This window comes from Poromitra crassiceps (genome assembly GCF_964638095.1).
Source record: "Poromitra crassiceps genome assembly, chromosome: 8".
Taxonomy (NCBI): Eukaryota; Metazoa; Chordata; class Actinopteri; order Beryciformes; family Melamphaidae; genus Poromitra; species Poromitra crassiceps.
Genome location: NC_139629.1, coordinates 38756564 through 38784084, shown reverse-complemented (window position 1 = coordinate 38784084; position 27521 = coordinate 38756564). Strand labels below are relative to the sequence as shown.

General features: G+C 45.5%; 1 protein-coding gene across 1 annotated transcript; it reads left to right on the top strand.

Annotated features, from left to right (window-relative positions):
* Positions 1-1004: 1004 nt before the first annotated feature.
* Positions 1005-27305, top strand: LOC310781098 (rho-related GTP-binding protein RhoA-D-like). The gene is made up of 5 exons (XM_083641639.1): positions 1005-1112; positions 16876-17031; positions 22711-22831; positions 24217-24347; positions 25695-27305. The coding sequence occupies exons 2-5, from the start codon at positions 16876-16878 to the stop codon at positions 25866-25868; spliced, it is 582 nt and encodes a 193-aa protein (XP_083497765.1). The 5' UTR covers positions 1005-1112; the 3' UTR covers positions 25869-27305.
* Positions 27306-27521: the final 216 nt, after the last annotated feature.

Sequence of the window (27521 nt, the reverse complement as noted above, 5' to 3'; positions counted from 1 at the left end):
TCACACTGTATGCAATTTATTTCAAGATTATTTGTTTTGGGTTCTGTCCCGCCTGCAGTTGTGTTGTTTTTTTGCTTGGGGTTGTACACCCAATTGCTTATGGCATTAAACTGATGTCTGAAAATGAAACAATAAAAACATTATATACACTAGAAATATGACAGAAAAACTGTGCTATATAGGAGTTTCTATATGAGATCAAATACAAATAGAAAGCACAGTTGTCACTAAACGTATAGGCTACAAAACCAGATAAGCACCTTCAGGAATATTATGAGAATATACTGTATTATAGTGATCTTTCATTTGGGTTTCTGAGATGTGATATTATTGAGTCTTGAGAGGACATTTGCAGGGAGCATGGCTGTCAACAATCAACAATTGAATTGCAAAAGTGTTATACTACAGATTTTGCCAAATTAAGTCAATAAATCATAGGGGTGGGGGGATGGATACAACATAGTATCGCAATATTTGTGTGGCAATATTATATCGACACGCTAGAAGTATTGCGATATTTTATTATATAAATTGTCAGGTGCATGTAACATTTATGACAGGTTTTTATGACATTGTTGGTCAGTCTGTCTGCTTGACAATCCCATTTTGCTGCAATAAAGATGACTGAAGTGAGATGAACAGACTGGAAACGTTATCATGTTAGATAAAACAGATGTTGAAACAGATTTTTTTTTTGGATTGCAACACTATTGTATTGTGACCTAAGTATCGTGAGAGTATCGTATCGTGCGGCCTCATGCTTATCCATCCTCAGCCACTCAAAGAAAAGCAAAGTTATCACAAAAAATAGTAATTTACATGCTTAGAGCAAGTCAATTCCAATGATGTCAACCGCCTGTACACTGAAGAAGAAGAAGTAGAAGAAGAAAAGAAGAATGGGGATTTCATGAGGACACCCTGAAGGCAGCATAAGAAGAAGAAGAAAAAGGGGGAGTTTACGAGGAGACAGTGAAGGCAGCATAATGGGAAGGTCTTCAGTATGTGTTTCTCCCTCAGCCGCACTCACGCCCTGATCAGAGCTGCAACATAGGGAAGGGCGGCAGGAGGAAAGACGGAGTTCTTTGGTATTTTGAAAGCACACGTCAGGAGAGGTGAGAAAACCCATTTTGTAAACTCCCCCTTATTGTTATTTTAAAGCTGTATTACTTTATAAAGTGAGTTTCGAGTAGTTGCTGGTAACGCGTCGCAGCATAACATTGGCTATAAAGACTGAGTTGGAACCTAGTACTTGTTTTGTAGTATTCCAATTAAATTGTCGCAATGTAGGCTACATGTATGGGCCGCTCGCGGTTTGAGGAAAGTAACATAAACTGGGGGACACACCTGTTTCTCCCCTCCTATCAGCTTGTTGCAGGGATGGGGCTCCAAACCGAACTAACTCAGCTGTGTTTTTGTGCAAATAAGACACATGAAGAGAAAATCATTGTCTGGGTGACGGTTGTTGTGGGGGGAAACCGAACCAACCCTTCCTCGTCGTAAAAAAAGTTTCTAATCTCTTTCAGTTTGGAAACCAGTTTGGTTGGTAGAATCGATGGTATTCGAGGCGTTTCGGCTGCACCCGGAGTTTTTTTTGGGGAATGATATAGGATGCAAAAGCAATATTTAGTTAACGAGTAACCTCTTTAATGTGTCCAAGTGGTCCAGAGAAGCCTGCCCAGGCGGCATTTTGATGAAGCATTTTTCTGTCCCCAAGACATTCCTTCCTTCCGAGTCACCACACCCTTATCTGCTCTGCTGCTCCTCGGTCACTGAGCAGAACCCTCGACCCTCGCAGCTTTACCAAGTCCTTGTCTCGGCATGTCCGCTTCTATTTGGACTAATTCCCTTTGATTGTGTCAAAGTGAAACCTGCAAAACTATTTTGTTGGGGGCATCATCAGCTTGACCGCTCCAATCTCAGTTGCTACATTGAAATTGCAGTCACACACCGGATACTATATAAAAGACGATGCTACATTGTGTGTGTGTGTGTGTGTGTGTGTGTGTGTGTGTGTGTTAACACCACCTGAGAGCATACAATATGATGTCATTGTGGAGGAACAGCTGACTGCTGACCAAGCAATTCACACAGGTAATGGATAGAACTGGCAATGTTACCTGGTTGTGGCACACAGTGCAGCGGAAGGACACATGGAGGGGATCCACAATCACTGATTCTTTAAGGACCCATTTGATGAGATTGTGTCTCTCTGACCCAAATCTGATCATACTTTTTACTGATGGATATGATTTTGTCCAGAATTACGTAACCAGTAGTATCTGCATAATTGTAGGTAGATAACAAACTAGCAGCATACTGTAGCAATCATTCTTCTACATTACATTACATTCTAACTGTGTTTACTCTTTTAACTAATGATTAAGTTTGAACAATTCATCATTTTCCTGGGTACCCCCTAGTCTCACGTGGTCAGACCCAACGTCTTCAGCCTTGGTTCACACCAGGCGGCAGGCGCTATGCAGAAGCGGCGCGCCACGCTAAAGCGGTCACACCAGAAGCACTCTCTGTTCCTCAGCGCCTCGCTCGGCACTGCCCTGCCCCCGCTCACAACTTGCATTGACTTCAAAATTGACTGTAAAATATCCTGCCTACATTACATATAAGTCACGTCAAGTCATATCTTTGTCAAGTGTTTGATAGTTGAGGGATCATTGCAAAAACATTGTGTAATATAATGTGTGTATATATAATATAAGAATATCGGTCGATATATCAATATCGGATTTTTTTACTCCCTAATATCGCGGTATCGGCCCTAAAAATCCAGTATTAGTCGGCCTCTTTTTTATATATATATATATATATATATATATATATATATATATATATATGTAAGGGATAATGTATATTGAGGCGGTGATTACGGGGGAAATAATGACCGACAGGTGATGATTGAGCCCGACGCGCAGCGGAGGGCTTAATGATTCACCTGAAGGTCATTATTTCCCAGTAATCACCGCCTCAATATACATTATCCCGCTTAGAACATGGCCTACAACTAAATCATTCAATAATCGGACAAAAATAATTATTCAAATAGATTTTTTAATAGCGTTTTCAACGACAAAGCGGTTTCATTCATAATTGGCACACAAGACACCACAGCTGCAACTGGTTGGCCTAATTAGTAGTGTTTGCTGACAAACTGCTCTTATCAACTGATTAATCCAGGTGTGGCAGAGCAGCGGTCGGTTGTCGAGAAATAATGACCGGTGAATCTTGTTGATTGACCAATCAGAATCGAGTATTCAAGAGAGCCGTGTTCTAAATTTATATATATATCTCCTAAATTAATTTGGGAAAAAGTAAAGCAGATTTCATATGGCCCTACGCCTACATTAGTCTGGTGAGGTCTTCCAATGTGTCATGGTCACATGGGACACTTGACAGCAGTCTACGTTACGCAGTGAAGATAGGGAAATTCCAAGCATAGACTGCTCTGTTTTCCAGGCAACTGATGGATGGCAAATGGAGTGTGTGTAGGATACAGACGAGCATGCAGACAAGAAAACCCAGAGGAAAAACGCAGTCCTTTTCTTACTCCACACAAGGAAATGGTGCGTTTCCTGTGCGGCTGGTAATACTGGCAGTTTGAGGCCATCCTTAAAGTCTGAAGCATTTACAAAGCTTCACATCTCTCCTTAAAGTCTGAAGCATTTACAAAGCTTCACATCTCTCCCAACTATATTTGCAGCAACTTCCTAACCCCTCCCTTGTTTGTAAGCACAGATGGATCAGAGCAACATGGTGTGGACTCTGTCGAGCCTGTGTCCAATTAGGCACCTGCAATTAATCAAGTTTAATTTCAATTACATTTTCGGCTTCCCACAATTATGAAAACAAGATAATCGAGATAAAACAAATTTTTCATATATATATTTATTTTAGTTAGCCTATTTATCTTTTCTTTTACTTTCATTTTAATTGATTTCTTCTTCTGTTTTTCCAGTGTTAAAAAGACGTGTTTTCCCCCCCAAGTTCAATAAATGCATGATGTTGCCAAAGTCAATGAGTTAAATAATCGTGATCTCAATATCAGTCAAAATAATCGTGAATAGTATTTTTGTCATAATCAAGCGTGTGTGCATGTGTGTGTCTCAGAAGGAAAGGAGGAGTGCAGCACCCTAAGGATACGGAATATTAGCTCCCTGGTGGTGACATCACACTGCAACACAGGAAGAGGGAGCGGAGGTGGGAGGATGGGATGAGACTGAGACAGACTGAGGACGGTAACCTGCAGGAGGACAGGCAGAACAGAGGGAGAGAGAGAGGAAGGAAGGCAGAGAGCGGAGGTGGGAAGATGAGACTGGGACAGACTGAGGACGGTAACCTGCAGGAGGACAGGCAGAACAGATGGAGAGAGAGAGGAAGGCAACAGAGGGTGGGATGAGAGAAAAAGAGAGGGTGAGAAACGAGGCACAATCCAGTCCGCGCTCTCACTGATCCAACTAGGGCTGTGTGTGTGTGTGCGGGGGGGGGGGGGCGTCTGTGCGCTAGCCGCTAGCTCTTGTAGCAACAGCCTTCTTAGGACTTGGAAGAGAGGAAAAAAACAGTCATCATTTCCTCCCCAAATCTTGAGTAGCCCCCCCCCCAATCAAACACTACCAACTTAGAGATGTTTTGAGTTTCTCCACATCTGTTGCTCGTGCTGCAGTGCTCCTGCTCTCGCATTCTCGTTCCCTCCATCTCTGTCAGTTTGAAGTGCAGTGACGGCTCGGGGGTGGATGAAGGGAGGGATGCATCTCTGTGATATTTATATTCTCTTTGGTCCCGCTGCTCTGCTCTGAGCCCGGCTGCACACTGTGATAAACCGGCCCGGGGGAGTCTCAATGGCTCTGGCCTATTTCAGGGTCCAGCCAGGTTCTCTGACTCGGACCGCTTTCATCTTCCTGGATCCTACTACCAGCCAGCCAGCAGCTCTCTCTCTCTCTCTCTCTCTCTCTCCAGGTTGTCTTCATCTTTTAGAATTTAAGCCAGATCCGAACTTGAAGAATTTCTGCCCCAAACCCAGGATGAAACGGGACTAAAACCCGAAATTTACAACATTTTCAGTATGAGTTCTACCGTCGGAAACTGCAATGTCTTTGTTTTTGGATTTTCTGTTGCTGAAGTTTGCTGTGTCAGGCTACATTCAGACCAAACGCGTTTTTGGAGCTGCCAGCGTCTTTCTGCAATTCATTCTCTATGTAAGGATGCACTAGACGTGCTCCTCTTTTAATGAACGCACCTGGCGTTTCAGTGCTGGTGGCGTCTGTTGTTTTTGGAGGAGCGCTGTGGGCTTTTTAAAGCTGAGAAAAGTTGAACATTGAGGAAAAGCGCCCTGTTCGTCTTTTTCACTCTTCCTACCTTTTCTCCTCCCGGGGGATTTTCAACCTCTGCTGCTGCTAGAATTAGCAATAATCTGGCTTTCATGTTGACATCAAACAGACAAAACTAGCTGGCTACCGTCCTTGTGGTCGTTGTGTTCTGATCTGTACTCCACGCGACTACAGGGGAAAACAAACGGAGCACAGAAAAAACGCTCCGTGCGCTGTGTTTTGTGCAGAATGGAAGTGCCCTCAACATGATTTTCATAGCGTTCTTCTTTGGGTGTGAACGCTGCCTCAGGGTGTCACATCCTTCCACTGATTGGTAATGCTGACTGTCAATCAAAAGTGGGTGAAGATTCTGTCTATTTACGTTTTTATTAGGGCTGTGGCGATTCACTTATCTCCCGATTCGATACTATCACGATTCTTGGGTGCCGATTCGATTTATATTGCGATTCTTAAGTATTGCGATTCTACGATTATTGCGATTCGATATTACGATTTATTGCGATTTTTGTTTATTTTTTTCTTTTCTTTTTTCAGTTTGTTTGCTTTTTTACACTAGATTAGAACATGGGAAAAGTTGAATCATACACTAGAGACTGTATATTATATATCATGAGTAGGGCTGGGCGATATAGTTAAAAACAGGGGCGGACTGGGATCATAATTCAGGCCGGGCATTAGATACCAAGCAGGCCAGGCCGATATGGGCCAACGCGCGTGAAATTTGGGCCGTTTGAAGCCAGATTTGGGCCGTTTGAAGTCCAATTTTACAATGAGATGCACCCACTTTAACCCTGAAGTGTAATTATTACTTCAGACTAACTAATAAAGTAATAAAACCACTAGTAAACCAGTAGGCGGCGCCTGGCCTGCTGTTCAGTGAGTGGCCTGACTGCAAGCACCAAAAATTTTTTTTTTTTTTTTTTTTTTTTTTTTTTTTAAATTTGCGATTATCGATTCTGGAATAAAAGATCGATCCAAAAAATCGTGACATTAAAAATCGCGATACTTAGGTGAATCGATTTTTTCCCCCACCCCTAGTTTTTATAGAGTTTGCCAACTTCCCCTCGAATGTTGATCCATACTGCAGATGGGCGGTGCGTTACGATGACTGAAGCGTTAGTGCGTTACAGTGTATCTGGTTGTAGCAGTCTTTTGTTTTCAGAATCGACCACAACTCCGACCAATCGATTGGTCGAAACAGGGTCTAAAAAAAAAAGTATTTGCAGTGTACTTACTTTTTTTGTTTTCATTTTTTGCAGTGTACTTTTTTCTTCTTTTGTGCAGTGTACTGACTACTGAGCACACTATACCTGATAGCTGATAATTATAAATAAAAGCTATTTGCAGCCAGTGGTGATTCTAGAGTCTGTTGGGGCCCTAGGCAAAAATTCCAAGGGGCCCCTTCCAACCAGCGTTCTTTCACTTTCAATTCAAGAGAAAGTACATGAATCATGCAAGTTTGACAGCAAGGATTCACATAATGTTCTCATGAATTGAAAGTGAAAGTGAAAGACTGTGAATCATTCCTTTCAAACGTGCATGATTCAGCTTACAAAATAACCCTACAGCCCGAGGCAGGACTCGCCATCTTCGGCTGCTCTGAGTCCTCTCTGGACTTCCCTACAGCTGTGCAACAGTCTCTGACACTGGGGACAACTGTCGCCAAAAGACTTATTCTGAAGGAATGGAAGTCCTCCTCTTCACCTTCTTTTCGGGTGTGGCTGATGGACATGATCTCTGTTCTACAGATGGAGAGACTCAGGTCCCTGAGAACCAACGCGCTTAAAAGGTTCTCAAATATCTGGGACCCTGTGTGCTTCTAGAAAAGGTCTGTGATGCAACTTGCTTCCCGCGGCACGTTACTTCGTTCCGGATCGCTTTTATTTTTATGAAATTGAATTTCTCCTATGAAATTATTGACACCAGCGGCAGCGATTGTTCGACCAACATGAATCTCGTCGACCAAGAGCACGTCGACCAAACAATCGACCAATCGACCTGGAGGGGGCAGCCCTAGGGGCAACCAAAACATTAACGACGGTTTCCAACTTCTAATCCATTTAGGTGTTCCAGTGCTAGGGCCCTTATTAATGTTTTGGTTGCACCTGTGTTTACCCTGCCTTTTAGACACAAAATGGCTGCTGTGAAAAAGGCCGCTTGGCAGCCGTTTCACAGTATGGTCACGGCTCAGCATTCGCCAGAAGCCCTAGACAACGGGTGACCTAGTAGTCATGATAAATGACCTAGTAGTCATGATAAATATTGATCAAACACACTCGTGACAACGCTGAAGAAGGCCCGTTGGCTGAAACGTCCGTTGTATGGTTTCGATGATGGAATAAAAACCCTGAAAGGACATTCATAGCGTGCTGGCGTTCCTTGTTTTTTCAATGATAAATATTGATGCCTGGGAGTGCTGGTGCTGTGACAGCCGAGCGTGCCGTGCAAACTTCCCAGGTTTTCTCAGCAGCAACTGTAATGGCTTTAATGAACAACAGGTATGACATAATGTTATATCACTGAGTGATGAGCATGGCTGCAAACTATTCACCTTTAGGTGACAGTCACCTTTTTTTTAGGGTTAGGGTTAAGGTTCATGTTTTTAGCAGGGGGTTCCTATCTGAAGGAGACCCCAGGAGAGCACAGGGAGAACATGCAAGCTCCGCACAGAAAGGAAGGAGCCCACCTGGGCAGTGGGCACTGCTGACACGGGGATGGGGACACACCCTCAGCGCCCACAGCGTCCCAGGCGGGAATCGAACCCAGGACCTTCTTGCTGTGAGGCGACAGCGCTACCACTGCGCCACCGTGCCCCCCCTTCACCTTTTTCTTTAAATCCCAAAATAGGGAACTTAAAATGATTTTGTGTCTGCCCTGCTATCTGTCAGCTGTTTCACTGTCCATGACTTTACATCCCTGGAGACAAGATTAGCTAAATGGATTTATCTATGTGAAAATGTCTTGGATCATAGACACCCCAATTACTGTCTATAAAGCCCAGCCATGTCTTTTTGGGCTTCTAGTAAGAGTGGGACAGCTTGGGTCCATTTTCACTGAATACACATCCTGTTAGATCCGGATACACTTCCTGTTAGCGCTGCTATATGTAGCAACATCAGCTCCATCAGAGCTTAGCACACACCTCAGGCTACAAGTGTAAATAAGCTTAGACGTACAGGACTGCTTCCTGCAGTATAGGTGAACTTTCTCTCTCTCTCACACACACACACACACACACACACACACACACTCACACTCTCACGGGCATGCAGACACACACACCCACATGCATACACACACACTCACGTGCATGCAGACACACACACCCACATGCATGTGTACATCTTTATGGTGGGAGTGGGCTGATTTAATGGATTCATGCATAACACTTGAAGTGTGTGTGTGTGTGTGTGTGCGTGTGGACTGGAGCTTGCAGGCAGAAGCGTTGGAAGAGAGAGAGATGGAAAAGGCTGATGGGGGACATTGTGTGTTTAGGGGAAAAGGGTGAGGGAGAGGGAGTTGGAAGTGGGTGAGACATTCCTCATAGCTTATATGTCCTCCTACGCTTAAACACGCTCGTGCACGCACACACACACACACACACACACACACTTGAACAGGGTTGTGTGTGACCTTTCAGTGACCCAATGTTAGTCATCCTAACTGCCTTTACCAATCAAAGTGTCAATACTTGAGTTACTAACAGTCAATGACTAGTCTTTGACAACGCCGGCTTCCTGCTCATACATCATCTAAAGCAGAACACGTGTCAGATGATTAGTTCCTATAGGCCTTATTCGCTAACCCCGGACCGCGCCATATTGTTGACATACCGTCCTGCAGCTGACAACTATAGTAACGGCCTTATTGTCGTTTCTGTTCCATTACAAAATAGCGATGGTGATGACGGCAATAAAAACCCCAGAGTTGTTGTTTGTATGCTGCCGTTAATGCCTGTAATAATAAACAAAAGAAAAAACGAGGTGAACAGACTTTGCTGTGAGGAGCTGTCAGAAAGTTTCACCTGTCTCTCCTAACTATCCACACATCTCTCCTGTGCTGCTGACGTATCCTCCGTCTCGCTCCCTTCACTTTGGGAAGAGGAAGAAGTTCTGATTTTGTGTGTGTGTGTGTGTGTGTGTGTGTGTGTGTGCACGCGTGTGCACGCGTGTGAGTGAGTGCTGAAAGGAGTGTCTGTGTTACAGAGCCAGGAATGAGAACTTTGCCCTTTTGCTCCCCCATATGGGGTCAAGCATTATGCAACAGCATTTCCCGGTATCCACAGCGTGGCGACGTGCCAAATCACAAACACACGCTCATGCGTAGTCATGTGACCTGTCTCTCTGGGAGGGCCGTGTGCGTATGGGTGAAGTCATGTGACCTGTCTCTCTGGGAGGGCCGTGTGCGTATGGGCGAAGTCATGTGACCTGTCTCTCTGGGAGGGCCGTGTGCACGTGTGTCTACATGTACAGTGGCCCACCATTCAGATTGTGGCCTTACCGCCCTGGCAATTCCCCTCCTGCTTTCTGAATCGGACAGCTTGTTTGAATTGACCCCTAGGGGGAGACACCAACGCCGGAACAGTGTAAGAGAGAGGGGAGAAAAGTAGAAATGACAAAATTACTTTCTTGGGGGCACTTTACACGAGGACGGTTTCCTATGGTGACGGGGAATTATTCTATCGTTAGTGCCTCCATTTTAGACGGCGACGGCGAATTTGGGCTTAGGAAACGACACATTTTGAAACCACCCTCCAGAGTGAAATTCTTGGTGACGCTTCCCGCTGAGGGCGCCGTGTAATCGCTTGTGACGGCTCATTTCAGGAACTCTTGACGTGCCTGCACACGCGACACACGCGATTACGCCATAGCCGTGCGCGAGTTGGCAACCATTTTCAAAATAAAACGTCAGTATGAATGAAGTTTGGCAACATTCAGAAGCTACACTGCGGTCAACTTCAGTTACATGTTCATAACGTTACTGCTGCGAGGAGCCGATGGCTGTACCCGGTCGGCATTTAATGTTAGTTACAAAAGCACGTCGACAGTGTTTTATCACTGCCAGTAGCCTACAGTAGGGTTTGACAGATAGCACACTCAGCGGACTCCCGGTCCTCGCTGCTCGTTAAAGATTTCTAATAGGCGTTATTCTGATAAACTGGTCACATACTGTATATGTTACGTTCTCACCCGACAAATATTAAAACTTTAAAACAGTTTGGGGGTTTTTTTCGCTTGAAAACTTTATTTGACTTTTTGGCAAGTCTTAAATGACTGCGGTAGGCATACTCTCTTCCTTGTTTAAAACAGGAAAGACGATTACGAAATGACGTCATGCAGAAGGTGTGAAGGAAACGGTGTGAAGGAAACGCTATTGTGTCGTTTCTGGAAGAAACGACACAATAGCGTTGTGTAAGAGTGTAAGAGAGTAGTAGAGTAGAAAAGTATAAATGACAAAATGACTTTCTTGGATAGGAAGTCTTTGGAGCCTCTCTGTGCCCTCCATGAAGTTCCTTTGTACTGACACACACACACACACACACACGCACACAGAGGGAGGGGGCCATTAGCCCTGCTAAGCACAATGTGCTGTCACCATCACATTAGCAACATGCTGTGAGAGCTAGCATCATAACAAGCTGCATCATGTTAGCATGCTACACATGCAACACTAGCTCTGTTCTCTCAAGCTGTGTGTGTGTGTGTGTGTGTGTGTGTGTGTGTGTGTGTGTGTGTGTGTGTGTGTGTGCTGACAGTATGATGTATGGAGTTGAGCAGCAGCCTGCTATCACAGAGAACAGGTGGCTCTCAGTCTCTCCAGAGACAAACCAACGCTGGCCTGATTTCGTGTGTGGGAGAGAAAAGCAAACGGAGGAATTGTCTTTTTATTCCTTGTTGTTAAAATGGTGGCTGTTCGTACAATGAGTCAGTTGTTTTAGTCGAGTCGGAGTCCTGGGCTCATTTCCACGACTCGTGACTCAACTTGGACATGAGCACTGAATGCCTCACAGTTGGATTTGGACTCGAGCTTTCATGCATTCGGAATCAGAGTTTCGGACTCAGACTTGTTAACTGATAAGACTTTTTTTTTGTAATTAGGCCCTAATAATGTGGCATAAGATATTGACAGCTATAATAAATATAATATAATATAATATAATATAATAATGTGGCATAAGATATTGACAGCTATAATAAATATTGTGACATCATTATACATTTCATGCAAGGGCAGGCATGTGTGTTCCACTCTACATGTGGATTCACGCTCATGTTCAGTAACTCCGGACTCTTCTTTCTTTGGTGACTTGGCCTTGAACACTGGGGACTCGAGACTCGACAAACGGTGACTTGACTACGACAGTGCAGTGAGTGAAGGTCAATGACTGAGTGCAGTGCAGGATGGAGAGAATCCACAACATGCACTTTTATTCTCTAGCATACAACTGGGTCATCCTTTGGTACATGGCAGGGGGGAAGGGGCGGTGTCTCCAACATACGTCTAAAGTATCTCTGCACTGCACCACTGTCTGTTTTCCTTATGACGCACAGAATAGACTATAGAATTTGGTGTAAAAAGGGCCTCAATGCAGTTTCAGTGAGCTCACCCGGAGACTATTTATTTATTCCCTAAAGGTGCAATAAGTATTTTATTTTCCTCATCCCATAGCACGGAATGACTCCCATTAAGGCTTTGATAGGGTTGTTACTTTGCCAGGTGCTGGGATTTCCTGCTTTGAAACTTCCTGGCCTGTTCTCCACAGACCAGTGTTTTGGAACAGAAAGTCCTAAATTACTTCATGCCCCCTTTTGAAACGAGGGGTCTGAAATTCTCCATTCCTGAGCAGTCATGATCCCAGGCTTATGTCTTGCCGTGTTGGTCTAGGTAGGCTGAGATCTGTGGTCCACACTGATGCTGTTGGCAGTCTGCAGTGTTGGTCTACGTAGGTAGAGATATGTGGTCCACACTGATGCTGTTGGCAGTCTGCAGTGTTGGTCTAGGTAGGTAGAGATCGCTGATGCTGTTGGCAGTCTGCAGTGTTGGTCTAGGTAGGTAGAGATCGCTGATGCTGTTGGCAGTCTGCAGTGTTGGTCTAGGTAGGTAGAGATCTGTGGTCCACACTGATGCTGTTGGCAGTCTGCAGTGTTGGTCTAGGTAGGCTGAGATCTGTAGTCCACACTGATGCTGTTGGCAGTCTGCAGTGTTGGTCTAGGTAGGTAGAGATCGCTGATGCTGTTGGCAGTCTGCAGTGTTGGTCTCGGTAGGTAGAGATCGCTGATGCTGTTGGCAGTCTGCAGTGTTGGTCTAGGTAGGTAGAGATCTGTGGTCCACACTGATGCTGTTGGCAGTCTGCAGTGTTGGTCTAGGTAGGTAGAGATCTGTGGTCCACACTGATGCTGTTGGCAGTCTGCAGTGTTGGTCTAGGTAGGTAGAGATCTGTGGTCCACACTGATGCTGTTGGCAGTCTGCAGTGTTGGTCTAGGTAGGCTGAGATCTGTGGTCCATACTGATGCTGTTGGCAGTCTGCAGTGTTGGTCTAGGTAGGTAGAGATCGCTGATGCTGTTGGCAGTCTGCAGTGTTGGTCTAGGTAGGTAGAGATCTGTGGTCCACACTGATGCTGTTGGCAGTCAGCCAGGCGGTTGTCTCATCACCTCCTGCATTCTCCACATCATTGTCAGCTTGCGGGAGATGGCTATTGATCCGTGTGTGTGTGGCCATATCTTTCTGTGGCGAGCCAGATCTCACTCACATCATGCACACCTTTCACTCAGCCTCACAAGGAAAAAGAATGGGAGAGAATAGTGTGCAATACAAGGGAGGGTGTCAAGCCAAACCTGTAGACAGTGGTTCTCAAATGGGGGTCCGGGGACCCCCAGGGGTCCATAGCACTTTGACAGGGGGTCCGCGAAATGTTTTCAGGAAAATAAAAATAAAATTATTATTTTTTGCAAAAGCTACATAGTTCAATGAAAATATGTTATGCTTTAAATCTAAAATGGTTCATGGATTACATTCTAATCTAACAAACCTATCAATTTAAATGTCAAGCACGTTACCATGGAAACAATTAAGTTGAGCCCAAAATCACAAATCAGAATGAGGGGGTCCCCGGTATATTTTCTATCTTGTCCTTGGCTGAAAAACATTAGAGAACCTCTGCTGTAGGAGGCTAGGAGCTGTGAATTACTAGGCCAAGGGGACACAGTCAATGAGGGGGACATTTCGAGGCGTTTGTGTGCGAGACGCCCTGTGTGGGCACTGGGCAGCACTATGTAGAGCATTGCATCCTGGGCCTGTCTGTCTGTCTGCCTGTCTCTCTGTCTGTCTGCCTGTCTGTCTGCCTGCCTGCCTGCCTGCCTGCCTGTCTGTCTGTCTGCCTGTCTGTCTGCCTGCCTGCCTGCCTGCCTGCCTGCCTGCCTGCCTGCGTTTTGATTGATTGAGTTCTTTATTGATAATGAATACACAGTATATACAATATACATATATACATACACAGGCCCACCATTATCAAAAGGATAAAAACGCAATAAAGCTGACAGCTTATTTCCATTGCGGTCCTCATGATGACTGTTATAAAATGTGTACTGTTGTGTGTATGTCTGGATGTGTGTAAGTGTGTGATAGTGTGAGTGCCACAAGCACTTGTCAGAGTCTGAGGGTGATGCGTGGGTGTGCCTGCCACGCAGGGGGGAGAATGATATGGGAAAGTGGGGCACAGTGAATAACCAATAAAAATAAGCATAAAATAAGATAAAAGACAATTTGTGCTATTAAAAAATAAACCCATCAAATCCTAATAAAAACATACATTAAAGAATAATCAAATAAAATAAATAAAATAAATAAAATAAAATAAGATCTCATAACATATAGGGTCGAGTGAGACACCGGCTCAGTTACTGGCTGGCCGACAACAGGTCGCCCCCCACCTCATACACCTTGGCTACCATCAAATCCATCCTACATGTACCTATACTGGACAATATTTTATAATATACTATAGCATTACATATCATTACCATACAATATTATATACCGTAAATTCCGGACTATAAGACGCACCGGTCTATAAGCCGCAGGACCAAAATTGACTATTTTTTTCTTCTATAAGCCGCACCGGTCTATAAGCCGCGGGTGTTTTGATGTTTAATTACCATATGAAAGGGTTCGTGCACAGAGAGGAATGTCGGGAAAGAGATGGCTGTTTGGGGAAGCTCCCATTTATTAACATTTCAACAAAACAAAACAAAAGTCAGGTCACTAATCCCCAGACAAAATCACACAACAATAGGCTATATGTGCAGCAAACCTGTAACCAGAGAAGTCAAGTCACTAATCCTCGTCTTCCTCTTCTTCCTGCGTACTGAAACCACCAAAGTCCTCATCTTCAGTGTCGGAAACGAACAGGTTCAGGGTGGCTTCGTCAACCACTCTCCTCTCTCCTTCATTGTCACTCAAAACCAACCAACTCCTCTTCGTCACTGTCGGCATCGAACAGCCTCTGAAGCCTCTGACGGCCCTCAGCGCCAGCTGTGGCGGCGTCATCCTCTTCATCCCGCAGCAGTCCAGCGTTTTGGAACCCGTTGGTGATTGTGGATGTTTTCACACTCCTATAATATTCCGTGCTGAGACAGTTCCTCCTGCTGCACCGTCCAACGCCTCACCATTGACTCATCGATGCCCAGGTTACGCGCGGCTGCTCTGTTTCCCTCTTTTAATGCGAGATTGACTGCTTTCAACTTGAAAGCTGCGTCGTGTGAATTTCTGCGTACCTTCCCCATGGTAAGTGAGAGTGTTGCTTCTACTGCTCGTTCTCATGCTGTCGAGAACGAGCAAAGCTTTTTTTTGGTGAAAGAATCCTCCAGGGCGCTTCTTGTTAACAGTCCGAGTGAGTGGCAGGTCGAACGTCAAAGGCACTTCATCCATATTTATGATCTGCTCCGGTTCGATGGAATATTCCTTGATCTTCCTTTGTGTGAATTCGCCGAAGTTTGTGATTTTCTCCTGGTAGTCGGGGGAGGGAGTTGATGGCCGAGTGGCCGTTTGCTTACCGTAATTACCATATGTAAGTGGTCACGCACAGAGGGGATTGTCGGGAAAGAGATGGCTGTTTGAGGAAGCTCCCATTTACCGTATTACCGTAACATTTCAACAAAACAACATAACACAACACCACCGTTGTTTATTTTTACAGTGCACACAGTGTCCGCGGTGTGGTGAAAAGAGGGCAAGAGAGGAAATTAAAACAGAAGTGGATTTATAGTTAGAAAGAGTGCTAAAAAAGAGAGATTTTATTTGTATTTTTTTTTTTTTTTCTGAAAAAATCCATAGATAAGACGCACCGTTATATAAGCCGCAGGGGCCAAAAAACGGGAAAAAAGCCGCGGCTTATAGTCCGGAATTTACGGTTCTATATAATAATATAGATATAATATAATATATAATATAATAATATAATACCACAATATAACACAACACATTAAGTCCAGGTTCTGTTTCTCCTGATCCAGTTCTTGACTTTACCTTTGAAGGAGGGATAGGGGCTGGGCGTGGGGTTGCAGCGCTCCCAGGACTCTGATGCCGGTGCTTTTCCAGGCCAGCGCCCAACTCTCTCTCTCTGCTCCACTCGTGTTTTCCACCTCACACACACAGGACACGGCCCAGGAAAGGGAAGAGGGTGCGGCTCTGAGAAAGACTTGGATATCTCACCTCGTCCTGCCCCAGTCTGTCTCACTCGCACCTCGTCCTGCCCCAGTCTGTCTCACTCCTTCTATTCTTTTGTTTCATTCTCTCGCTCCTTCGTCTCCTCCCTGCCCTCTTGAATTGGCACTCAGTTCACTGCTAGTCAAGCGGTGCAGCCACTTCTATAAGTGACCAGTGTCCATCCGTCAGGGCACGGGATGTCTGTTGTGACCTCCCCGGTGTAGTCAAAGCCCCTCCCTCTCCGGCTCCATAAGTGAGAGAGAGAGCGTGGTCGAGAGAGAGAGAGAGAGCGGCGACCTACAGCTGCCGCAACGTCATCGTCAACGCGACGATTGGATTAGCCAATTAGCTTGCTAAACTTGCTGCTAACGTGTTCAAACACATCTACCTCCGCAGCCGAGCAATGGATTTGAATGCGGGTTACACCAATGGGATCGGCGCGACTTCGTGCTCTGTGGCTGAGCTCAGTGGCGTATTGAGCCCGTAGTTGCTTGTATGTATATAACCGAGTGAAATATGAGTGCTATGAGTCCCGAGTGGCAGACAGTAAGTTGGTTAAACTCACTCCCCAATATAAAGGCATGTTGTTAACCAGCTCCGCCAAGGGAGCTAGTTCTCTTGGGGTTGCGGTTAGCGTGTGTGCTAACGCAGGCTACAGGTAGCCTAATGTGCTAAACCAGCACTGCTTACTTCACAGCCTGGGTGTGCTTTTGATGGAATGTGACTGGTTTGGTGCATTTTCTACAACCTCCCAAACCTACAATCTGTAGGGTTGGGACAACAATCTTGACGATCCAAAATCGAATCAAAGTGTTTTGTGTTTGTTTGTAGATGGCAGCCATCAGGAAGAAGTTGGTGATCGTGGGGGATGGTGCGTGCGGGAAGACGTGCCTGCTGATCGTCTTCAGTAAGGACCAGTTCCCAGAGGTCTACGTGCCCACCGTGTTCGAGAACTACATCGCTGACATTGAGGTTGATAGCAAACAGGTACGTGGATTACATGAATTCCCCCCCCCCCCTCCCTTAGAAAAGGCAGTTCTATGTGGACACACTACATTTCTTAAAGCACGCATCGTGTTTATTAAAGAAACAGACAGATTAACATACAAGACAATATGAACACTTAGACAAAGAAAAGAAAGACTTAACACAACACAATACCAAAAAGAAAGAACATGAGACGGGGGAAGAGGAAGGGGGGTAAATAGAGCGGTCACATCATGACATGTTATATAGGCTATAGAGAGCCGCAGGAATGAGTCAGGAAGTAGACTTCCGGGTTCTTCAGTGGAAAAGTCTAATGGGATTTAACATGGGGGTTTCCCTTAAATGCATAAAATAAGGTCTGTGGTTAACAAAAGTGTATGGAAACGTGAATCTGGGTTCTGCATGATAATCTTCACAAACGTGAATAACTTTCATGACTTTTGGAACGTAAATTTTTATAAAACCTTTCAAAAGGCATAAAGGTTATTGACGTTTGTGAAGAGTATCATGCTGAACCCCAAAGTCGCATTCCCATAAACCTTTGTTAACCACATACCTTATTTTATGCATTTAAGTGAAATCTAAAACCCCCATAGACCTTTCCACTGAAGAACCAAATAGCAGCGATTTCTGGATAAAGCCTACAAAAATACGTCATCCTTGCGCTACTCTATACAGAAGACACTATAGAGGACAGACACAGAATACACTATAGAGGACAGACACAGAATACACTATAGAGGACAGACACAGAATACACTATAGAGGACAGACACAGAAGACACTATAGAGGACAGACACAGAATACACTATAGAGGACAGACACAGAAGACACTATAGAGGACAGACACAGAATACACTATAGAGGACAGACACAGAAGACACTATAGAGGACAGACACAGAATACACTATAGAGGACAGACACAGAATACACTATAGAGGACAGACACAGAATACACTATAGAGGACAGACACAGAATACACTATAGAGGACAGACACAGAAGACACTATAGAGGACAGACACAGAATACACTATAGAGGACAGACACAGAAGACACTATAGAGGACAGACACAGAAGACACTATAGAGGACAGACACAGAATACACTATAGAGGACAGACACAGAAGACACTATAGAGGACAGACACAGAATACACTATAGAGGACAGACACAGAATACACTATAGAGGACAGACACAGAATACACTATAGAGGACAGACACAGAAGACACTATAGAGGACAGACACAGAAGACACTATAGAGGACAGACACAGAAGACACTATAGAGGACAGACACAGAATACACTATAGAGGACAGACACAGAATACACTATAGAGGACAGACACAGAAGACACTATAGAGGACAGACACAGAAGACACTATAGAGGACAGACACAGAATACACTATAGAGGACAGACACAGAATACACTATAGAGGACAGACACAGAATACACTATAGAGGACAGACACAGAAGACACTATAGAGGACAGACACAGAAGACACTATAGAGGACAGACACAGAATACACTATAGAGGACAGACACAGAATACACTATAGAGGACAGACACAGAAGACACTATAGAGGACAGACACAGAATACACTATAGAGGACAGACACAGAAGACACTATAGAGGACAGACACAGAAGACACTATAGAGGACAGACACAGAAGACACTATAGAGGACAGACACAGAAGACACTATAGAGGACAGACACAGAATACACTATAGAGGACAGACACAGAAGACACTATAGAGGACAGACACAGAATACACTATAGAGGACAGACACAGAAGACACTATAGAGGACAGACACAGAAGACACTATAGAGGACAGACACAGAATACACTATAGAGGACAGACATCTTCCTAGGGAAGTGTGTCAAGGAAATGAGCTCACATTGGTCCATACCGCCTGCTCCCCCCTATCGGCACGATGACAGATACAAGGCTACTCCCTCCAAATAGTCTCCCAGCCGGTTTCCTGCTCTTCCAGTTTCTGAGGAATCGGATGAGCCGTTTTGTGGCTAGACATGCTAAAGCTAATGATTTTCTGGGCAGGTGCAATGCAGCCGGGCCCCCAATCTGCTGTCTTTATATTTAAACTCTTTCATAGCATGTGTCACCAACCGTCTCCCAGAGGGACAGAGTCATAGAGAGTGCACCAGAGTGCCACTCTCCCTCCCCACAGCCATGACCTGACGGAGAAGGATTGTTTTTTTTTCCAATCCGGAGAGGGATGATATAAGCTGTATGTAATATTTTTAACTGAATGACCAGAGTAACGATTTGATCCTCTTGAACTTGGACTCTGGAGGAAAGAGAGGGGTGGAGTTAAGAGCAGTGGGTCTCAACCATGTGCTGCTGACACGAGAAGGATATGAAGGTTTCCAGTTCTACCAAATCCATACGGCAGCTGAATTTGCTTACCGTCAACCAGAGTGGAGGGACAGAAACCACGCCCAAAATGGGGGGAAACAACCCCCTCCCCCCATCCTGGTGTTCTCCTATGTCACGTGTTGCACACAAAGATAATATATACGGAAGATGAACACTCCAACTTACTTCCTTGACAGCTAGAGCCACATTTTTCTTCTCAACCAATTCTCAATGGCTCCCTTGTTTTGCTCGGGAGTACAAAAAAAACTTTTAATTGGCGATTTTTTTTTACATTTGTTGTCTGCGCAGCCCACCACACCAACAGCTTTTAGCTATGTTTAATTCAAGGAAAATGACGCTGGTGTTTGGAAGTGAATGGAGAGCTTTCCCCCGTGATGGGCATGGCCTATTTCATGCAGTGTCTCTATCGGTGAAATGGCGTCTGGTGTCGTGGTTGGTTGGTCAACCTGCTTACTCTCGAGCCTTGAGGCTCATGGTTGAATGAAAACCACTGTGATGGAGAGGGATGAGTTAAGTGGACATGGTTAAAAAAAACAAAAAAACTTTGGTCCTTTTAGTCCTGTGTAGACCTCTAGCCAACAACAGGAAATGGATCATCTCTGGCTTCCTGTGCAAAGAGGCACCCCCCCTCTTCTACGTCATGACTAATGCCTTATTTCCTGCTCCTGTTTCCTGTACTGCGCTACAAAATCTTGGATCAAATCTCTGAGATTTTGGCCCAGGACCAGTGTCTATGCATGCACTTGGTGAGGTGCAATATTTCACAACATTCCTACATTGTTGTTCAGCTTTCTACTGCCCCACTCACTATCTTTGATTCTGAAGCCACTGGTGTTTGCATTGCCCCTTCAGCTTTTGCCAGTCAGTCTACAACCGCTAAGCAAAGAGGGTGACGGGTTTTGCTTTTAGATGTTTTATTACAGAATGTGTATGAAACCCATGACCAAAATAGTCATACATTCTGTCATCGTGTTACTTATGATTTGAATTATAGTGAAAATAAATGATTCCCCTTTTTTTGTTGGGGACCCCCTGGAACCCCCGCAAAGGCCCCCTGGGGGTCCCCGGACCCCACTTTGACAACCACTGCTGTAGAGAGCCCAGAAGGAGAACATGAGCTCAGAAGCAGAGACTGGCTGCACAAATTGGACTATAGATGATTCCTGACTCCTGTGAGACACCTAGTGGTGAGAGAATGGAGGGGCAGCGGGCAGGAAAAAAGTGGAGACCAGGCTCCGTCATGGTCCGGCTTTCCTCATGTTCCCAGACGAGAGGATGTGGTACAGCTCATATTCCCATGGGGAATGCCGTACCTGGAGCGGGGGGAGGGCGGGCACTTGTCAGCAGGCACGGTGGCTGCCATCAGTAAGCCAGTCTTGCCAGGTGACCAACTAGCTTGGCTGTGCAAAACCACGGTTCAACCAGGAGACTGCATTCACTCGAAATGTTCAGTCAGCCACCACAACAACATGATGTCATGCTGCAGTCAGCCACAGCAACATCATGATGTCATGCTGCAGTCAGCCACCACAACATCATGATGTCATGCTGCAGTCAGCCACCACAACATCATGATGTCATGCTGCAGTCAGCCACCACAACATCATGATGTCATGCTGCAGTCAGCCACCACAACATCATGATGTCATGCTGCACAGCCACCACAACATCATGATGTCATGCTGCAGTCAGCCACCACAACATCATGATGTCATGCTGCAGTCAGCCACCACAACATCATGATGTCATGCTGCAGTCAGCCACCACAACATCATGATGTCATGCTGCAGTCAGCCACCACAACATCATGATGTCATGCTGCACAGCCACCACAACATCATGATGTCATGCTGCAGTCAGCCACCACAACATCATGATGTCATGCTGCAGTCAGCCACCACAACATCATGATGTCATGCTGCAGTCAGCCACCACAACATCATGATGTCATGCTGCAGTCAGCCACCACAACATCATGATGTCATGCTGCACAGCCACCACAACATCATGATGTCATGCTGCAGTCAGCCACAGCAACATCATGATGTCATGCTGCAGTCAGCCACAGCAACATCATGATGTCATGCTGCAGTCAGCCACAGCAACATCATGATGTCATGCTGCACAGCCACCACAACATCATGATGTCATGCTGCAGTCAGCCACAGCAACATCATGATGTCATGCTGCAGTCAGCCACCACAACATCATGATGTCATGGCTGCAGTCAGCCACAGCAACATCATGATGTCATGCTGCAGTCAGCCACAGCAACATCATGATGTCATGCTGCCGTCAGCCACAGCAACATCATGATGTCATGCTGCAGTCAGCCACAGCAACATCATGATGTCATGCTGCAGTCAGCCACAGCAACATCATGATGTCATGCTGCACAGCCACCACAACATCATGATGTCATGCTGCAGTCAGCCACAGCAACATCATGATGTCATGCTGCCGTCAGCCACAGCAACATCATGATGTCATGCTGCCGTCAGCCACAGCAACATCATGATGTCATGCTGCCGTCAGCCACAGCAACATCATGATGTCATGCTGCCGTCAGCCACAGCAACATCATGATGTCATGCTGCAGTCAGCCACAGCAACATCATGATGTCAGGCTGCAGTCAGCCACAGCAACATCATGATGTCATGCTGCACAGCCACCACAACATCATGATGTCATGCTGCAGTCAGCCACAGCAACATCATGATGTCATGCTGCAGTCAGCCACAGCAACATCATGATGTCATGCTGCACAGCCACCACAACATCATGATGTCATGCTGCAGTCAGCCACAGCAACATCATGATGTCATGCTGCCGTCAGCCACAGCAACATCATGATGTCATGCTGCCGTCAGCCACAGCAACATCATGATGTCATGCTGCACAGAACAGGACTCATGGAGGCAGCTGTGCTTAACACATCCCTACAGAGTCTTTCATGTAGAGCAGGTCAGCTGCAGCCTCTCAGGGACTGCTAACAATTTGAATGAACAGCCAAAGGAGAGGCTGGGGGACTCATCTCCAGCTCTGGGGAGTTTGCTTTATAGGCCTTCTAGCGGGGGTGGATTCATTCTAAATCCCTCTTTTTTCCGTCCTCTCCTCCAGGTAGTCTGTCTCCATTTATTTCCTCTTAATTCTCTTTCCTCTCGCTCCCTCAGAGAATAGTTGGCCTTATCTCAAGCTTCATTATGGGACTCTGTGCTTGCGGCCGCTTCACTTTGTTTATTGTTGTCCTCCTTTCCCCCCTCTCAGGTGGAGCTGGCGTTGTGGGATACGGCAGGTCAGGAGGACTACGACAGACTGAGGCCTCTCTCCTACCCCGACACTGATGTCATCCTCATGTGCTTCTCCATCGACAGCCCTGACAGTTTAGGTGAGGCTGGAGAGACGAACGAGCCTGTGTTACACAGCCTGTGAACGAGCCCGTGTTACACAGCCTGTGAACGAGCCCGTGTTACACAGCCTGTGAACGAGCCCGTGTTACATCAGCCTGTGAACGAGCCTGTGTTACACAGCCTGTGAAGGAGCCCGTGTTACATCAGCCTGTGAACGAGCCTGTGTTACATCAGCCTGTGAAGGAGCCCGTGTTACACAGCCTGTGAACAAGCCCGTGTTACACAGCCTGTGAACAAGCCCGTGTTACACAGCCTGTGAACAAGCCCGTGTTACATCAGCCTGTGAACGAGCCCATGTTACACAGCCTGTGAACGAGCCCGTGTTACACAGCCTGTGAATGAGCCTGTGTTACATCAGCCTGTGAACGAGCCTGTGTTACATCAGCCTGTGAACGAGCCTGTGTTACACAGCCTGTGAACGAGCCCGTGTTACACAGCCTGTGAACGAGCCTGTGTTACACAGCCTGTGAACGAGCCTGTGTTACACAGCCTGTGAACGAGCCTGTGTTACATCAGCCTGTGAACGAGCCTGTGTTACATCAGCCTGTGAACGAGCCTGTGTTACACAGCCTGTGAACGAGCCTGTGTTACACAGCCTGTGAACGAGCCCGTGTTACACAGCCTGTGAACGAGCCTGTGTTACACAGCCTGTGAACGAGCCTGTGTTACACAGCCTGTGAACGAGCCTGTGTTACATCAGCCTGTGAACGAGCCTGTGTTACATCAGCCTGTGAACGAGCCCGTGTTACACAGCCTGTGAACGAGCCTGTGTTACACAGCCTGTGAACGAGCCCGTGTTACACAGCCTGTGAACGAGCCTGTGTTACATCAGCCTGTGAACGAGCCTGTGTTACACAGCCTGTGAACGAGCCTGTGTTACACAGCCTGTGAACGAGCCTGTGTTACATCAGCCTGTGAACGAGCCTGTGTTACACAGCCTGTGAACAAGCCTGTGTTACACAGCCTGTGAGCGAGCCTGTGTTACACAGCCTGTGAACGAGCCCGTATTTACACAGCCTCTGAACGAGCCCGTGTTACACAGCCTGTGACAGAAGAAAGATGTCTCGTTCTCTAAAACTCCAGACCCAGTGTTTTGATTGGGCCACGCCATGGCTGCCATTCTTCCTCTATCTCAGCATGGCATCTCCTTCCAGAGAAAACAACAGTGCTGCTTTTGGCTTGCAGGCCTGGGCCAAGTATCAGCCAGGGGGTCAGTGACTCCTCAATGTTTACGTCTCCACAGTGGCTGGCAAGGGGGCTCCCAATTCTCCTTGTAGGGCAAAACTGTGGAGTTTGTACAGTACCAAGTAGTTGGATGATCAAGTGGATTGACTCAGAGCTTTGTGTCTTTCTCATCTTGTAGAGAACATTCCAGAGAAATGGACGCCTGAAGTAAAGCATTTTTGTCCCAACGTCCCGATCATTCTGGTGGGGAACAAGAAGGATCTGAGGAATGATGAGCACACACGCAGGGAGCTGGCCAAGATGAAACAGGTGTGTTTCTGGATGCAAGGAGGAAGGATTGAGTCTAACACGGTTCTCATTCTCAAGTAGTCAAATGGTGACGCTTTGGGTTGGTGGTGCAATCCTGAACTAACCTGACGCTGCCAGATGGGGGCGGTATGGAGTTCATGTCTGGCAAATGTCAGGTAAATCCTGAACACCAACCCAAAGTGGCAGTATTTGACTACTTGGGAATGAGAACCGTGTTGACTCAGTCCTCTTTGTGGAGTTCTCTCTCCTGATTGGATAAAGGGGGGTGGGATACCAGAAATGTTTCTCTTCTATTTACCACAAAGCAGAGGGACTGGGAGACCCATGTTACTGACCAAAACTCTATATATATATCAGTGATTGCTGTCGGAATATAGATCTATTTACCATAATTATTTTACCATAAACATAACACTTACAGCATCTTAAACCCAAAACTAATCGGGTCTTTGTAAGGTCACTGAAACCCATAGAGACACTGCAAAACGCGTCATCATTCAGAAGCCACGCCCAAGATGGGGGGAAAATACAAGGAAGCACACTGCCTGACGACTGCAGCTAGCAAAACAAACCGGGGCGAACGGAGGAACTCGTCGGATAGAAATAGTTTTCCGGGGTTTTACAGGGATTTGGACAGTTTTCTTTTTAGATAATGTCAAAAGATTATTTCAGTACACTTCCTCCAACGGAGAGGGAAAGGTACATCGAGAAAATGAACTCCGTTGGCTTGGAGCAGTGTCCCTTACAGTGGCCTGAAGTGAAATACTATGACATGAGCTTTTAGGCATGTTTAAATTCATGAAAATAACACTAGTGTAACATCAGACAGATGGCATCAGGCGCGCTGGCATTCTCCTATGTCACGTAGTTGCACACAAAGATCATATATATATATATATATATATATATATATATATATATATATATATATATATGTATGATCTTATATATGATCTATATATATATGGAAGATGAACACTCCTATATCTATATATATATATATATATATATATATATATATATATATATATGGAAGATGAACACTCCAACTTACTTCCTTGACAGCTAAATCCACATTTTCTTCTCGCGAATTCTCAATGGCTTCCTTGTTTTGCTCGGGAGTACAAAAAAACTTTAATTGGCGATTTTTTTAATTTGTTGTCTGCGCAGCCCACCACACGTTGTTTAATTCAAGGAAAATGACGCTGGTGAATGGGAGTGAACGGAGCGATTTCCCGCGTGATGGGCGTGGCCTATTTCATGCAGTGTCTCTATAGGTCTCTCTCATAATGTCTATATATCCAGTGCAATAATAACCCACTGTATGCATGTACTTGACACCTCCAGGAGGCAGTGAAGCCAGATGAGGGCAGAGACATGGCCAACCGCATCAGTTCCTTTGGCTACCTGGAGTGCTCGGCCAAGACCAAGGACGGTGTGCGGGAGGTGTTTGAGATGGCCACCAGGGCGGCGCTGCAGGTTCGCAAGCGCAAGAAGAGCGGCGGCTGCTGCCTGCTGTGAAGGGGAGGGGCTCGTAAGCCAAGCCACCAATCAGCAACTGAGGGAGGACAGCCCCTACACAGAGCAAACAGAGAAACCTTTAAATCAATGGCTTCCTTGGACTATACTTACATCACAGATACCAATATGCCACAGGCCAATATGAAAGACTGACACCTGTTTAAAAGCCAAACAAATCAGCCTCTCTTTTTTTTTACTCTTTGTTTCCTGCTCTACTCACACACTGTATGTTTTTGCTTCTCTTTTTGCTGTTTTTCCTCCACCAGCATACGAGCCTGATTGTGTGAGGGGGCAGCCCCCCTGCTGTGTGTATGAATGTATGTATGTTTGTATTTATATGTGCATATACTTTACATATATGTCACTGTCATCCTGCCTCTGCCTCTGTGTTATGATTGTTTCCAGAGAAGGGCCTTGCTTCTCCATAAACTACATGTGCCAGTGCCACCCAAACTCCTTTGTACATCAGTTTCGGTCTTTATCATTCAGCTATTTGCCATACATCCCACTATTAATTTTACAACATGAACATCCTATTTCGCCAGTGCTTAGTCAGCAGAGCTCTCCAAACCCGACTTTCTCTGCTGACAAAGGACTAAATCTAGGGCCCGTTGGTACCAAATTAATTAATCAACTGAAACTTACATGAACTAAAATAGCAACAGCTATTTGTGTGTCGAGATTTTGGAAGGCACCTTGATCTGTCTCTGCTATGGCGAGAGCATAAACTGAGACTGGAGCCACAGTGGTCTATTGTCACAAACACAATAGTCAGCGTCGCACAGGCTATGACCACTGAGCAGACCACACCTAGGCCTTCCATAACAGGCCTGTCCTTCTGTCTGTTCACATTCTGCATGGTTGATTCATATCAAGTATCTACTCACGGTGTGATATTACTGTGGATTTACTGAGGGCCAGTGCATACAGACATCTATGGGTTTCTGGGCTCAACACTTATGGATCAACACTGTTCAGCAACATTCACATTTAGATGGATATCTAGTCCCAGTCTGCATGTACAGGTTTGAATCAAATACCCAGCTGACTACTTGACAACTCAAACACTGTCGTTTAACAATGTGCCAACCCATAACTGCCTGCGTTATTTGAGATGCAGGGTTTTGTTGGTTGAGCTACATAATGGCGCTTTATTTGACAATGACGCCACAGCAGTGAGCAGAGCCGCTCTGTATCAGAAATATGTGAATGGACACATTCCTTGAAATGTGATTGGCTTTGTACTCGTATGACATCATTTCTCCAAAGTCCAGTAAGAGTTTTCCTTTTACCTAAAAGGTCCACAGTGCTGAGCCAAGCACTTCCAGATGCAGTAGCCGTGCACCTAGTTGAGACAATAATGATGAAAGTCTGTTTGCTTTCACATCAGGTTTGATGCAAAAAAAGATGCAGTGCATGTTTCATATCCACCCTTAATAAACCTCCGTCTAATAGTCTTTGAATTATATTAATATGTGAGTTTCTATTAGCGTTGCACAGAACAGCTGGTAGAAATTCTTCTTTTGTACAAGTAACTGTACTTCTACTTATATCTATTTGCATTTGCTGTAGCCTGCTGCAGTGCACATCTCAGCTTAAAACATTACATTTTATGTAGAAAGTCCCCTTTATACGTAACAATTGTATCAACAC